This window comes from Sminthopsis crassicaudata, chromosome 3 (assembly GCF_048593235.1).
Source record: "Sminthopsis crassicaudata isolate SCR6 chromosome 3, ASM4859323v1, whole genome shotgun sequence".
NCBI lineage: Eukaryota > Metazoa > Chordata > Mammalia > Dasyuromorphia > Dasyuridae > Sminthopsis > Sminthopsis crassicaudata.
The window spans coordinates 303,007,391-303,024,441 of record NC_133619.1 but is presented as its reverse complement, the minus strand read 5'-3'; the positions used below and the strand labels follow the sequence as shown (position 1 = coordinate 303,024,441).

General features: G+C 36.1%; 1 protein-coding gene across 4 annotated transcripts in view; it reads right to left on the bottom strand.

Annotated features, from left to right (window-relative positions):
* Positions 1-13,485, bottom strand: part of LOC141561445 (uncharacterized) — a 31,002-nt gene extending 17,517 nt beyond the window's left edge. For 2 of the 4 annotated variants that reach the window (XM_074301024.1, XM_074301021.1), the window contains exons 1-2: positions 13,393-13,485; positions 12,104-12,153 (exon numbers count right to left, since the gene is read on the bottom strand). Coding sequence is in view for 2 of the 4 variants with exons in the window: in XM_074301021.1 (XP_074157122.1) it covers positions 12,104-12,134 (31 nt within the window). In the remaining 2 variants the exon portion in view is untranslated. Of the gene's footprint in view, positions 1-12,103; positions 12,154-12,966; positions 13,023-13,392 lie in introns of all 4 variants that reach the window. The other 2 variants (XM_074301022.1, XM_074301023.1) reach the window with 2 other exon arrangements.
* Between the last annotated feature and the right edge of the window lie 3,566 nt (positions 13,486-17,051).

The following is a 17,051-nucleotide window of genomic DNA, read 5'->3' as shown; positions in this document are numbered from 1 at the left end:
ACAGACCAATCTCCTTAATGAATATTGATGCTAAAATTTTAAACAAGATATTAGCAAAAAGACTACAGAAAATCATCCCCAGGATAATACACAATTATCAAGTAGGATTTATACCAGGAATGCAGGGCTAGTTTAATATTAGGAAAACTATTAGTATAATTGACCATATTAATAATCAAATTAACAAAAACTATATGATCATCTCAATAGATGCAGAAAAAGCATTTGATAAAAATCCAACATCCATTCCTATTAAAAACACTTGAGAGTATAGGAATAAATGAACTATTCCTTAAAATAGTCAGGAGCATATATTTAAAACCATCAGTAAGCATCATATGTAATGGGAATAAATGGGAACCTTTCCCAGTAAGATCAGGAGTGAAACAAGGTTGCCCACTATCACCATTACTATTCAATATTGTATTAGAAATGCTAGCCTTGGCAATAAGAGTCAAGAAAGAGATTAAAGGAATTAGAGTAGGTAATGAGGAAATCAAACTATCACTCCTTGCAGATGATATGATGGTATACTTAGAGAACCCCAGAGATTTTAATAAAAAGTTATTAGAAATAATTCACAACTTTAGCAAAGTTGCTAGATACAAAATAAATCCACATAAATCTTCAGTATTTTTATACATCACCAACAAAATCCAACAGCAAGAGATACAAAGAGAAATTCCATTCAAAACAACTGTCGAGAGTATAAAATATTTGGGAAACTATCTACCAAAGAAAAGTCAGGAATTACATGAGCAAAATTACAAAACACTTGCCACAAAAATAAAGTCACATTTAAATAATTGGAAAGACATTAAGTGCTCTTGGATAGGCCGAGCGAATATAAAAAAGATGCCAATACTCCCTAAACTAATCTATTTATTTAGTGCTATACCAATTAGACTCCCAAGAAACTATTTTAATGACCTAGAAAAAATAACAAAATTCATATGGAAGAACAAAAAGGTCGAGAATTTCAAGGGAATTAATGAAAAAAAAAATCAAATGAAGGTGGCCTAGCTGTACCTGATCTAAAACTATATTATAAAGCAGCAGTCACCAAAACCATTTGGTATTGGCTAAGAAATAGACTAGTTGATCAGTGGAATAGGTTAGGTTCACAGAACAAAATAGTATACAACTATAGCAATTTAGTGTTTGACAAACCCAAAGAGCCCAACTTTTGGGATAAGAATTCATTATTTGACAAAAACTGCTGGGAAAACTGGAAATTAGTATGGCAGAAATTATGATATGGACCCACACTTAACACCATATACCAAGATAAGATCAAAATGGGTCCATGATTTAGGCATAAAGTATGAGATCATAGATTAGAGGAACATAGAATAGTCTACCTCTCAGACCTGTGGAGGAGGAAGGAATTTGTGACCAAAGGAGAATTAGAGATCATTATTGATCACAAAATAGAAAATTTTGATTACATCAAATTAAAAAGCTTTTGTACAAACTAAACTAATGCAAACAAGATTAGAAGGGAAGTAACAAATTGGGAAAATATTTTTACAGTTAAAGATTCTGATAAAGGCCTCATTTCCAAAATATATAGAGAACTGACTCTTATTTATAAGAAATCAAACAATTCTCCAATTGATAAATGGTCAAAGGATATGAACAAACAATTTTCAGATGATGAAATTGAAACTATTTCCATTCATATGAAAGTGTTCCAAGTCACTATTGATCAGAGAAATGCAAATTAAGACAACTCTGAGATTCCACTACATGCCTGTCAGATTAGCTAAGATAACAGGAAAAAATAATGATGAATGTTGGAGGGGCTGTGGGAAAATTAGGACCCTGATGCATTGTTGGCAGAGTTGTGAAAGAATCCAACCATTCTGGAGAGCAATTTGCAACTATGCCCAAAAAGTTATCAAACTGTACATACCCTTTGACCCAGCAGTGTACTACTGGGCTTATATCCCAAAGAAATACTAAAGAAGGGAAAGGGACCTGTATGTGCCAAAATGTTCGGTTCTGCACACATATATTATATCTAGGATATATTATAACACATTTAACATGTATGGGATTGCCTGTCATCTAGGGGAGGGGGATAGAGGGAAGAAGGGGAAAATTCGGAACAGAAGTGAGTACAAGGGATAATGTGGTAAAAAAAAATTACCCATGCATATGTACTGTCAAAAAAATTATAATTATAAAATTAATTTTAAAAATTAAAAATTAAAATATAATTATAAAATTTTTTTTTTTTTTTAATTTTTTTTTATTTTTTTTATTATATATATATATATATATTTTATAATATTATCCCTTGTATTCATTTTTCCAAATTACCCCCCCTCCCTTATTCCCTCCCCCCGACGACAGGCAATACCATACATTTTACATGTGTTACAATATAGTCAAGTACAATACATGTGTGTGAAATCATTTTCTTGTTGCACAAAAAATAAATCCGAAGGTACATGCAACCTGGGCAGACAGATATTAGTGCTAACAATTTACATTCCCCTCCCAGTGTTTCTTCTCTGGGTGTATCTACCTCTGTCCATCATTGATCAACTGGAAGTGAGTTGGATCTTCTTTATGTTGAAGATTTCCACTTCCATCAGAATACATCCCCATACAGTATTGTTGTTGAAGTGTACAGTGATCTTCTGGTTCTGCTCATTTCACTCAGCATCAGTTGATTTAAGTCTCTCCAACCCTCTCTGTATTCCTCCTGCTGGTCATTTCTTACTGAGCAATAATATTCCATAACTTTCATATACCACAATTTACCCAACCATTCTCCAACTGATGGACATCCATTCATCTTCCAGTTTCTAGCTACAACAAAAAGAGCTGCCACAAACATTTTGGCACATATATGTCTCTTTCCGCTCTTTAGTATTTCTTTGGAATATAATCCCAGTAGTAGCGCTGCTGGGTCAAAGGGTATGCACAGTTTGATAACTTTTTGGGCATAATTCCAGATTGCTCTCCAGAATGGCTGGATTCTTTCACAACTCCACCAGCAATGTATTAGTGTCCCAATTTCCCCACATCCCCTCCAACATTTGTCATTATTTGTTCCTGTCATCTTAGCCAATCTGACAGGTGTGTAGTGGTATCTCAGAGTGGTCTTAATTTGCATTTCTCTGATCAGTAGTGATTTGGAACACTCTTTCATGTGAGTGGATATAGTTTCAATTTCTTCCTCTGAGAATTGTCTGTTCATATCCTTTGACCATTTATCAATTGGAGAATGGTTTGGTTTCTTATAAATTATGGTCAGTTCTCTATATATTTTGGAAATGAGACCTTTGTCAGAACCTTTGTTTTTAAAAATATTTTCCCAATTTGTTACTTCCCTGAAGAAGGGAAATTTTGAAGGAAAAGATTAATGAATTCTGTTGTTTGAGTTGCCTAGGACATCTAGTTCAAAATGCTTATAGATAGTTGGTGATGTAGGAATGTAGTTGAGAAGAAATATTGAGGCTGATTTTAGAGATATGATAGTTATCTACATAGAAGTGATGGATGAACACACTAATGAGAAGCACTAAGCTAATGAGCTAATGAGAGCACTAAGAGATAGTGTAAAGACAAGACAAAAAAGAGTCTAGGACAGAGACCTGAGGTACATCCATGCATTCGAGTGGGGGAAAGATAATGATCATTTAAAAGAGACTGGGAACTAAGTGAAAACTATCATCAATATCAAATAACAAAGCTCTTTGATTCAGCTCGTTCTCAGTGAGCAATTTCCAATGTCTATTTATTTAGCATATTTCTTCTTGGGTCTTAGCTGTCCCATAGAGCTCTCTGGTCCTTAGAAACATTCTCACTTGGAAATAGATCTCATTCTTAGAGCAGCTCTAGGAATTTCTCCTAATATACCTGCTTCCCTGATTCCAAGTCAATTTGCAAAGGTTCCATCATGACATATATATGGCATATATACCTAAGACACTTTTCAATATTTGTTCTGACTGTACACTGATATGCATAATGGGCTGCCTATCTGACAACAGGGCATATCATTGTCAGTAGATATTATTCATCAATTTTTAAATTTTCTTTTTCCTGTGTGAAATATTAAGCTAATCTCTTAAGTAAATATAAATGAAGATAACTATGATAATGCCTTCCAATAGTTATATATTCGACTACATATTATATATTAAATCCAGGGTGGTTTGAAATTTGAGGGAAGAAAGGGCCAAGGTATGATCTCTGCCCAATTCTAATACATTTTTTCGAGGTTCCTATTTTTGCTTTGTGGTTCTTCAGTCATTTTTTTAAAAGTCATGCCTGACTATTTGTAACTCCATTTGGGATTTTCTTGGCAAAGATACTAGAGAGGTGTGTCATTTACTACTCCAGCTCATTTTACAGAGGAAGAATGGAGGTAAAGAGGATGAAGTGGCTTGCCCTGAGTCAAATAGCTAAGAAGTATCTGAGGTTGGATTTGAACCCAGGAAGAAGAGTCTTCTTGATTCCAGGTCCAGCACTCCAACCACTGCATTATCTGGTTGTATCCATCTCTGTTACCACAATAATTTTTTTCCCCCTGAGGCTGGGGTTAAGTGACTTGCCCAGGGTCACACAACTAGGAAGTGTTAAGTGTCTGAGACCAGATTTGAACTGGAGTCCTCCTGAATTCAGGGCTGATGCTCTATCCACTTTATAAATATTATCTCCTTTGATCTTCACAGCAAACCTGGAAGATAGATGCTATTATCCCTACTTTACAGATGATGAACGTGAAGCAGACAAAAGGTTAAATTACTGGCCCAGAATCACAGGACTAGTACTGTGATTCTACTATCACTACAAACACTGCTGCAAGAGGAAAAGTGAAGGGGATTCCAATGGTGTTAGAAATTCTAGGTGTATTTTGACCCAACAGTGTCCCTACTGGGATTGTATTCCAAAAAGATCATAAAAAAAGGGAAAAGGACCCACATGTGCAAAAATGTTTATAACAGCCTTTTTGTAGTGGCAAGGAATTGGAAATTGAGTGAATGCTCATTAGTTGGGGAATGGCTGAATAAGTTGTGATATATGAATGTTATGGAATATTATTGTTCTATAAGAAATAATCAGTTGGATGGTTTCAGAAAGGCCTGGAGAGACTTATATGAACTGAAGCAATGTGAAGTGAGTTGAACCAGAAGAACATTGTACACAGCAACAAGAAGATTATACAATGATCAACTGATGAACGTGGCTCTTTTCAGCAGTGAGGTGATTCAGGCCAGTTCCAATGGTCTTGGGATGGGGAGAGCCATTTCACCCAGAAAGAGGACTATAGGACTATAGGATCACAATATAGTATTTTCACTTTTTGTTATTTTTTTGCTTGTATTTTGTTTTCTCACTTTTTTCCCTTTTTTGGTCTGATTTTTCTTGTGTAGCATGATAATTGTGGAAATATGTGTGAAGAAATTGTACCTGTTTGACATGTATTGGATTACTTGCCATCTGGGGGAGGAATTGGGGAGAAAGAAGAGAGAAAGAAAAGTGTGGAACACAGGGTTTTGCAGGGCTAAATGTTGAAAGCTATCTATGTATATGATTTGAAAATAAAATAAAATAATTTTAAATGAAGAAAAAAAGATATTCTGGGTGTAGAAATTTCTTCATTGATAAAGACCAGCAACTCATCTGTGAATTAGTCTTTGGTTTTCCTGAGACACTGTGAGATTAAATGATCTGCTCATGGCCATACAACTAGCATATAACTCAGTCAGAACTTGAATTCACATTCTTTTCCTAGATTTATGCTTATCTCAATTTAATTTCACCTTATTAGCTCTGGTGAAATATTCTTGATTTTCAATATAGTTTTTAGTCATTTTTATGTGTCATTTTATGTGTCAGTTATTCCCTCCCACTTTGTGTCATTGGCAAATTTAATAAGACATTTATGACTTTTATTAAAACTAAGGTCTGAGTAAAATCTGTAATTTATATGAATATGAGATAAGAAGAGGAGAACATGCAGATTTTTCTCCCTTATCACATAAATCATATGACTGATTCATAATTGGCTATTACTTAGCCACCTCTCCTCCCTTTAGTTTCTTCTAATAGGAGAGTGGGAGTGGTGGAAAAATATATTCTTCCAAAAACTTTCCTATACAGAGGACTTAGAATTTTCTTGATAACTCCTCTTCCATCAGAGACTCTGCTTGATTCCAACTTGACTATTCTCTTTTCTGCTTCCTTTTGTGTATTGCCATCATCCTTTAGATTGGAATCTCCTTGAGCATAGGGACTGTCTTTTTCTTTTTTCTTTTTCTTTTCTTTTGATTATTTTTATTGTAGCTTTTTATTTTCAAAATATATGCAAAGATAATTTTTCGATATTGATCCTTGCAAAACCTTGTGTTCTCATTTTTTCCCTCCTTCCCTCCATCCCCTCTCCTCAATGGCAAGTAATCCAATATATGTTAAAACTGGTTAAAAACAATGTGTAAATCTAATATAGGCATATATATTTATACAATTATCTTGCTGCACAAGAAAAATCAGATCAAAAAGGAAAAAAAATGAGAAAATAAAATTCAAGCAAACAACAAAAAAAGAAGTGAAAATGCCATGTTGTCATCCATGCTCAGTTCCCACAGTCCTCTCTCTATGTGTAGATGGCTCTCATCACAAGATCTTTGGAACTGGCCTGAATCATCTCATTGTTAAAAAGAGCCAGAATTCATCATCCTATAATCTTGCTGTTGCCATGTACAATGATCTGATTATACTCATTTCACTTAGCATCATGTAAGTCTCTTTAAGTCCCTCTGAAATCATCCTGCTGATCATTTCTTACAGAACAATAACATTCCATAACATTCCTGTTCCATAACTTATTCAGCCATTCTCCAGTTGATGGGCATCCACTCAGTTTCCAGTTTCTTGCCCCTACAAAAAGAGCTGCCATAAACATTTTTGCACATGTGGGTCCCTTTCCCTCCTTTAAGATCTCTTTGAGATATAAACCCAGTAGAAACACTGCTGGATCAAAAGGCATGCACAATTTGATAACCCTTTGAGCATTGTTCCAAATTGCTCTCCAGAATGGTTAGTTAGTTCACAATTCCATAAGCAATATATTAGTGAGGGACTGTCTTTTTTCTTATTGTATCCCTAACACATAGCACAGTGCCTGGCACATAGCAGGTGTTTAATATTTCTGAACTGAATTGAATGAGTAGGTTCCATGTATCCTTATTTAACTACATAAAATAACAAGAAATATGCAAATAATGATAAAAGATGGTCATCATTTAATTTCTATTTCTCTAGGAGAGATCTGAAATATGGAATCCCATTTCATACTCTTTTGTACCACCCCCAAACATATATACTTCCTGAGGGCTTCCATTCTTTTGTTTTTTGTGGGTCTTTTGCCTGTGGCTGGTAATGTTTAGATCTTTTCTCTCCATGACTAACAGTTATCCCTGTACTTTCGTGTGATATCCATTCAAGTAACTCTTACAGACACAGAGTACATGATATCTGAGTTCAAGGAGGATAGATTAGAGATTGGTGGGAAGATTTGAGCATACTATTAATAGGTGGTTGGGTAGCTAAAAATGAAGGTCTTTATCTGGGAAGTTTGGAGAAAACTCTATCCCTATATCTTCCTCGGAGATGGGCAAAGGGATTAGTATGGCAGTAATTATTCTTTACAAGGACATTTCATTACCTGAACATAGAAACACACAACCTAAACAGGCTATCAAAATCAATTCTATGCATTAACTAGACTGATGAGTATTACATTCCCTCATCTTGACATAAGAGAATTTGCTTAAGATTTTTTTCCCTTTCCTAGAGTATAGAGTTACAGTGAAATACTTCAACACCACACTACCCCTCTCCCTGATATATGAGATATAAATGCAATTCCAAAAATATAAGTCCAGTGTCAAAAATTAAGATAAAACTTCATCTCAGTGGTAAGAATTCAATGAAGACTCAGCTTGGTTGTAACAATCTGTTAGAACTTCAATCTGATGGCTGAACATGTTAAAAGTTTGGCCCTCCAAAGCTTTTGCCCAATCATCAAAACCTATTGTGGTCAATTGACTTTGATCCAATATGTCTTTTGGGGTTTGGATAAAGTATTGAGGAATCTGATCCTAGGACCCATTGAAATGCATTTCCAATCATCTATTTCAGATTAGAAGTGTGGTCTGAACACTAAAAACTAATATAGCATCTCAGGACTGGGTAAAGTCATGTAATCTGATGATCTCTAAACCAAAGTAGCACTATCTAGTGATTTTGGGAGCTTGTGGGTCTAAGTCTGAACATTATTATATATCTTAGTGGTTTAGAACTGGCTAAAATGTGATCTAGCCAATTAAGATTCCAAAATATCCATAGTCTGATGATCAAGACTAGGTGAATGCATGGAATGAGAAGGAACATGGTAGACCTGAAGTGTCACTTGATGATTCACACTTAGGAATTGGGTCTCTTCAATGGGTTGTTTGGATATGATATAAGGGGACAAGAATTTGAAGAGACAGAATGGCAGGGAATAGAGTTGAATGTTGTGGTATCATGTAGAACTGGTTACTTCCCAGTCACATAGACATGTTAGAAGTGTGGCCTAGGCATTAAAACACTTATCAGGGCAGGATCAAGATATTCTAGTATCTGGGTTGGACACAGATCAAGAAATTTTGGGTTTGGTGGCAATTTCTCCCAATGGTCTAGAAAAATTAAAATCATGCACTAGGGGCAGTTACTTGGTGTAGTACCAGCCCTGAATTCAAATCTTGTCTCAGATACTTAATACTTCCTAGCTATGTGACCCTGGGTAAGTCACTTAACTCCAACAGTCTCAGCAAAAAAAAAAACAACATCAAGATCTCCCACCCTAATAAAAATAAAAACCCTCAAGAAAAGTTAAACTAAGGGGGCAGCTAGGTGGCGCAGTGGATAGAGCACCAGCCCTGAAGTCAGGAGGACCTGGGTTCAAATCTAGTCTCAGACACTTAACACTTCCTAGCTGTGTGACCCTAGGCAAGTCACTTAACCCCAATCACCTCAGCAAATTATATACATATATATATAATGCACTAAATAGTTTAGGACCATAAAAGGTATATCTTGTCTGTTGATATCAATACAACCCAACCTCATACTCAAGACCCATTAAATATCTTGATGATTCAGAGGAAATGTGAACTAGAGTACATTTAAGCCTGAAGAAATATTTGTCTGCTGTGCAGAAAATTTTGTGTTAGGCATGGTCTTTATTTAAATCTTGACCTGGGAAGGGCAGAGCTTTGTGGCCGGAATGACCCTATGCAGCCTTGTTCCAGTAATCCAGTGAATCTGTCTTCTGGGAATTGGTAGTTCAAAGGACTCTTTAACTTGATGCTCAGGATCTAGTGGAGGCAACATCCAGAGACAGAATCCTGAATACTCTCAGCTTGCTGGCCTAATTCTGGTGGCAATTTGTCCAAATGTTTAGGACCTAGTAAAGGTGTGGCAGGGTAGTCCTGGCACTGTATCACTGTACCCTGGCAATTGGGACTCTATAGCCTCTCCAATCCATCCAAGCCTCATAGAGATATGACCTGAGTCATTGTCCCAACCAGTCTGAATCTAATGTGGGAGACTCAGTGAAAGTACTGTTCCAGTCACCAAAACAAAAGGAATTCTTTGCCCAATTTCCCAGCCCCATTGTTTATATGGCCTCAATTTTTAGTGTCCAGAGCAAGCTCAGGCCTATGTCCAAATGAGTTGTGATAAGATTAAAAAATAGGATGATATCAAAATATCGGGTCCCTTGCCCCATTATCTAGACTCAGTAAAGTCTTGCATTGTTCAAAACCCTATTCAGACTCAAGTTAATGTTATGGCTTGAGCTTTTGGGATAGCAACTGCTTCAAGCCAAATGCCCGAGTCTATTGATGTTATTAGGGCTTGGTGGTTGAACTCCATGAAAACTTCAGTTCAATGGTCAGTTGAGGTACAACTTGGTAATCAGGGTATTGTTATGGCTCAGTTTTATAGTTGGCATTATAATCAGAGCCTTACCCATTACGAGTTGAAACTATGAAAAGTGTCAAGTTAACCTTGGCCCAGTAGTCCAGGCATGGATACTAATAATTAAAGGTTCCATGGTTCAATCTGGTGATGGTATAGCTGCTGCTCTAGCCTGGTGGCAAGATGATTAGATGACCTGTGCCTATCTACAACACAGTAGATGGAGTATGCTACACCTGCATTTGTGATCCTGATATAATATTTGTGAAGTAACGAAGATGCAGTGATGAAGCATGAAGTGATTGCTCTTCTATGCATCTTTGTCACTTGTGTCTGATTTGGAATCCCGTGAGCATGGTCTAAGAATCCTAATATTGTAGCTGTAACCTCAGGAAAAGGGTCAGGATTTTATGCCTTGGAAGTTTTGTTCTTGGACAAGTTGGTTGTTTTCAAAGCTGTGAGCCTAGAATGATGTTCAGGTGAAGGTGACAAAATCCTGCCTTTATGTTGTAGGTGGAGACATCCTACAAGGGCAGAAGTCTTCGTTTGATGCCCTTGAAGTGGTGGGGCTTTAGCTTGGTAATTAGGGTATCTTCCTCGCACAACTGAGGCACTTTGGGGACAAATTGGGTGCAATGAGGTTATTATAGATGCTGTCTTGGCCCTACGTTCTACATGAGCAGGAAGCTTAGCCTGTTTCTTGACCCTCCGATCAGTGAAAGATGGAAGTGGCTTTGGAGGTACAGGTCGAGGCAAAGGTAAATGAAAACATAAAGGTGGAGACTGAGGTTGGGGCTGAAGCCGAGACTGAGGCTGCTTTGGGGGGGGTGACGATTGTAGTGGTGGAGAAGACTGAGGTAGTGAAGACATAGGTGATGGTGATGGTGATGGAGATAGGTGGAAAGGGAGAGACAGAAATGAAGGTGGAAGCTGATGGCTGAAATATGGTAGCCCTGAATGGCCATGGCTCTTTAAAATCTTGGGAATGTAGCCAATGACTGAAGGAGTCTGTGCCCAAAAACAAGGGTTCAGTGAATCTTCAGGATCGGGTTCAGGGTCCAGAAGAGTTTCAGAATCAGGAGATTCAGCAATTATGGCATCTGACCTTGCCTTGAAATAAGAGCAAGGTATATGTGACACTGAGGCACTAGAATTTTGTTTAGGGGATGAAGATGGTTTGTAATTCTTTAAATCAGATAATGGAATTTCTGTTGATCTGTGGTGAAGGTGGTGATGGAGGTGGTACTGGTGTTCACTGGGGCAGGGTAACTGTGCAGATGCAGCTCTCCGATAAGGTAGGGGTGATGATCTGGTGGTTAGGGCCTGCTGTTTGAGTGATCCCTGCTCAGCCCTGGATGGGTGACCTCGATCCCACAATGGTGCTATCCTATGAGGAGGACATGGTAACAGCACAAACTTGGATTGTTGACAAAAATCTTTTGGAGGCAACTGGACCAGGGATGCTGATAAAAAAGAGACCATGTGAGTGAGGTTAAGAAAATACACGTATGTTGTAAGTATGGGAAGGGAACTGTGGAATAGGGGACAGAAGGAAGAGGGATGGTCAGGACAGTAGATCCTTCAGACTTTACAAGTATTCAAAATGTTTTTACATATATTGCCTCATTTAGTCTCCTTAGTAAACTCATTTAGTTATTATCATCCCTAATGGATAAATAAGGAAATAGGACACATTTATATTATGGTGCTGTTTGACATTTTGCCAAGCACCAGACAGTGCAGAACAGCAAATATTGCCATTTTATAAATGATGAAAGCTGAGGCAAAAGGAAAGAGAAATGGCTTGCCCAAGGCCAAAGTGGACAAGACTAGAACCCAGGTGTCCCGATTCTCAGATCAATGTTCAGAGATGTGAAGCTGAAAAGTAGTTCAGAGGCCATCTAGTCCAACTCCTCTCATCTTACACATGACAAAACTGAGGCCATGGAAGGAGATTCAGTGATTGCTGAGATCATGCAGGTGGGTCAAAAGCCAAATTTGAACCCAGGATTTTCCATTAAACTATATCAGTTTTGCAAATTCTCAGACTGGAATGAGAACCACTAACCAAGAAACAGGTGATGGGGGGTCCATTTAAGAAAACCAAAGTTCTCACCTTCTGGAAATATCTTGTATTTTCTCACCATTCTTCCACTGAAGGATTTCCTTGATAAAATGATATATTAACACACAAAAAAAAATGAGGAAGTCTGGTTCCAGTTATTCCCATATATGTTATTAATCAATAATTAAATGCTCTTTTAGCTTCCTTATCTTTTTAATCATTTCTTATTATCCTCATTCTGAATCATTGTTATGTAATACACATGCACATATATATATATATATGTATATATATATATATATATATATATACACACACACACACACACATATGTATGTATGTATGCACATATAGTATATCCTTAACCCAGGACTAGCCTCAATAGAATCTGATCAATAAATGGGAGCAAATTATTCCTTTCCTTTCCAGTTTTGGTTACAGCATCCATCTTACTCATAGTCTCCTCAATGCCTTTATTAAACCTCAGTCAAAGGTACTGACAAACTCATTTCAATGAAGATATAAAATGAGAATATAAAGAACTACCTTATCCCAATTGAAGCCTAAAAATATAAAAGAATTAAATTCTATAGGGGTGAAATTTCAACAATCATTCATTGATTTCAGTGAAATTTCCTTGACAAAACATTTTTTCCTCAGCTTCCATAACTTACAAGTTGCCCAAGACCAGGTCTAAAACTCAACTTTGCCAAATTCTCCTACAAACTTGTTATACACACCAATAGGTATACCTTCCCTCCTCCTAAAAGAGTCTTCTAATATGCTTTTGAATTTTAATAGCTAATTCAAAATATTCTGAATGGAATATTTTGTGATACTAAAGAAATTGGAAACAAACTGGACTATCATAAACTTGGGCAGAGAAATGATAATTTATATCATCCAGCCCACACTTTTTTTTTTCTTTCTTTTTTTTTTTTTTTTTTTTTGGCAAGGCAGTCAGGGTTAACTGACTTGCCCAGGGTCACATAGCTAGTCAGTGTCAAATGTCTTGAAGTCAGATTTGAACTCAGGTCCTCTTGACTCCAAACTCATATTCTATTCACTAGTTCACCTAGCTACCCTAATTCACTTCTCTAAATCCTGCTTTTTTCTCCCTATCTATCCTCTCTACAGGGTCATATTGATGATCCCATAATTTCACAGTTTACCCCACAGCAAAGTGTGTCTCACTGATAGGAATTCTAAGAACAGAACAAAGGGATTTCAAATGTCCCAAAGTCAGGACATGGTTTTAGTCTAATTTCCAATGATCTTGGTGGCTTAGAAATTTCTCTGACTAGTGGAGACAAGAGATTAAGTTCACAGTAGAAACTAACCAAATTTAAAAAAAAAAATTAACAAATCAATCTCTTCTAAAAATGGCTCTCCCTTAGAGGACTACATCCCAAGGACATTTCAACCATATGACTGCTTGAATAGAACCACGAGCACTGAAGTCATCTTGACATCACAGAGCACCAAATGTCTATTATACACTTGAAGCAACTTGGTAAGGAAAAAAGTTTAAAAATTATCCTTTATCTTATTTTTTTTCTCCTTTTAGAATCACAAAAAATACATGAATCTGAATCTAATTAAACATGACCCTTTTTATCCTTTCCAAATAATTATATCACCTTATATTCATTTCAACATGACTTATTTCTTTTGACAATCACAAAACATGACATCTTGTTACTTGAAATTGTTTCTACATTATAATCTTTGTCAAAGCACTCTTTTTTTTTTTAGAATTTATCTGCTACAGAACCAAACAACTTACTCTTGTCATATTTTTTAAAAGAAAAAGTTTTAGAAAAAAGTTTAGAAAAACTAGAAGTAGGTACTCAATAATTAATTTTTATACAAATAGACAAACTTATAACCAAATTTCCCTGTGAATAAGGAAAAGATGCTATAGCACTTACAGGTCTGCAGAAAAATAAATTCTGTAGGAACAGCCCAAAATGAAATTTCCCCATTACGATCTTGTCTGGAAAGTACTCAAGAATCAATATATAAAATTTACCCAGCTGGAACACAGATTATAATTATAAAAGTGTTTCAAGAAAGAAACAATACACAAAATGACTACAACAATGCAAAAGAACAACTAATACCCCCCCTAAAAATAGACTATCAAAATTTTGATTAAAAAAACATGATAAATAAAAAGAGATGAGAGGATAAGCCCAAATCACTTCTTCAAATGGCCACAAATGGTGGCCATTTGTTATGATTCTTTCCCTCTTTTTCTTATATTAAAAACATTGTTTTTATATAGAATGACTTACTGGGAAGGAGAGGAGAAGAAATATTGGGGGAAACTATGATGCTATAAAAAACAAAAGACATCAATTAAAAAATTTTAAATGCTTAGAAAGCAATAGGAAAGCCATAATGACACTGATGGATGATCCTATCCTATATTCATCCTGTATTTGTGAGAGTTTGTGGGACCAAGAGTCAATCAATCACCAAGCATTTATTAAGTGTTTATTAAATGTTTACAAAGTGCCAGGCACTATACTGAGCATTGAGGATACAAAAGACAGACAAAAAAAAGAAAAATTATCCCTCAAGAATCTTACACACCAATTGGGAATAAAGCATGTAAATAATTAGGTTATATACAAGAAACATACAGGGTAAAAGGACAAAGTAAAAAGAAAAAGTCTTCCACCAACTCTCTTTAGTCTAAATACTTGCAATAAGGGCTTCATAATTTTGCATGTGTCATGAACTCCTTTGTCATTCTGTGAAATATTAAGACTCTTTTTCAAAACAATGTTTCTATTTTTAGAATTGAAAACTTTCATAGTATTTTATTTTTCCAAATTCATGCAAAGATAGTTTTCAACATTCACTTTTGCAAACCTTGTGTTCCAAATGTTTCTCCCTATCCCTTCCTAGACAGTAAGTGATCTAAGTTAAACATGTGCAAGAATAATGTTTTTCAAAGTATGAAATACATAGGAAGGAAATCAAGTGTATTGAAATAGTTATCAAAATATTTCATAAAATAAGTCCATGCACCATAGGTTATAAACCCCTGTTCTAATAGAAAGTCCTCTATGAATGAAATGTGACAAAAATGGGTTCTGCTACTTCTGCTGCTGCTTAGCAGTAATCAAAGATACAGTTCCTGGATAATGTAGCTAATAACCAAGATTATGAAAATCAAACAGGCTCCAAAAGCAATTTTTCATATACTTTCTGCTTTGTCGTTTTCAAGAAATGTTTGTCAAACTTTATGAATTTACCATAAGTATTGAAATTATAATACTTATGAATTGTAAATGAATTACAATTACAAATTGTAATGGAGAACAGCAGTAAGGGACAACTCTAATATGGATTGCTTTATCCGTGTTTCATTTTGTGATCCAGTCTGAGTCAATTCCTCAAATCCTCAAGGTACATAAAGCTACATGTGCTTTTTAATGAGTTGTTTAAAATGTTTTGGGCAGCCTCTCAAGTTAAACTGAAGCCACTTAATAATATCGTGCAATCATTGATCTAAAGCACATAGCCCTTTTTCTCTGTAAACCCTCCCAAGCTTTCTTTCCACTTTCCTGCCAATGAAGAGATCCAATTTAGAGACTCCCTGAGCCTGACTTGAGGAAGAAATCAGAAAGGATCTGATTTGCAGCTCTAAGAACTGGCACTCAAAGGCTTTCTCAGGACTGAGCACATGTTTTCAGCTCTTTGCCTTTCCCAGTCTTATCCCCTTAACTGTCCCTGGCTATCCTGATTTTTCCCACATGTCAGAGAGATGCTACCATGCCCCATACTAGCCCACTCACCAATAAGAACCCTGAGAAGATAAAAAAAAAATCTTTCAAATGCTCCTAAGATCAAGAAACAGACTGTTCAATTCCAACTTGTGGTCTGAATGACTATAAATTCCCCCATTAGTAGAAGACTATGAGACCAAGTCTCAAAAAAACCCCGAAATAATCAGGAGTAATATAGTACAGAGAAAGACTCTCTCCTCAGAGAACTATGTCTTACAATAAGAGAAAACAGATAAGCTTCTATAGATGGCTATAGAAGAACTGGATTTTTCTGTCCCTGAAAGAGAATCTGGGGATGCCCTGACATCATAAAGCACCAGTTGATCTTTGTCTTCTTACATTCAGAACCATACAACTTGTCTCTAGGGCAGCACCGAGAAACTCAGAGATAAAAGATAGCTTCCGAGACTGTTAATTTTAAGCAACAGTCTCTTTTTAAGCTATATCAAATGCTATTTGTTCCCGGTTACTTTTCCACTCATTAGATTCTACCATAAACTCTTTCTATAGAAAGTTCAGTATTTGTTTTTACATGAAACTGTAAATTTCTATTATGTACTTTTCTACTTTTCTAATGTACTTTTCCTTGTTAAAAAAAATACATTATATATGATTGAGTGTAAAAACAAACTCACATGCAAATTTCAAAGCTGTCCTGTTTGTTTCATTCTGACTTTCCCTTTTTTTCTATGCATTTAAAAAATGCTTCAATAACTCTTTTCCTTTCTTTTGTCTTTTTTTTTTTTTTTTGCCTTTTCTTTGGCAAGCTTATGGTTGGGAGAGTCATTTAACCTCTCTGAGTCATGTGTTTGTACAAAGTGAGGCTGACCTAAAATGATCACCTCTAAAATCCCTTCTGAGTCTAAATCTGTTATGATGTAATTCACAGATTCTAGAAGCAACTCACAAAGCCATTAGGACTTCAGGCTTCCACATAACAATACCCTCCCAAACATGCCTTCTCTGTGTGACACTAAGGAATTTGAGCCCATTGGGAGTCCATCAGGTTGTTTGACTGGAGTGCTCCTCAAAGACACCCTAAAACTCTTAGTCTAAATGGCATCTTGTTAATTTCTACTCCATAAAAAACAAGTGGAATAAGAAAGGAATGTGGAGAGAGGACAAAGATGAAGGAGAAATTCAAGTAGCCTGACTGTGCTAACTACAGAGACCACAGCAGCAGAGATATAGACTGTCAG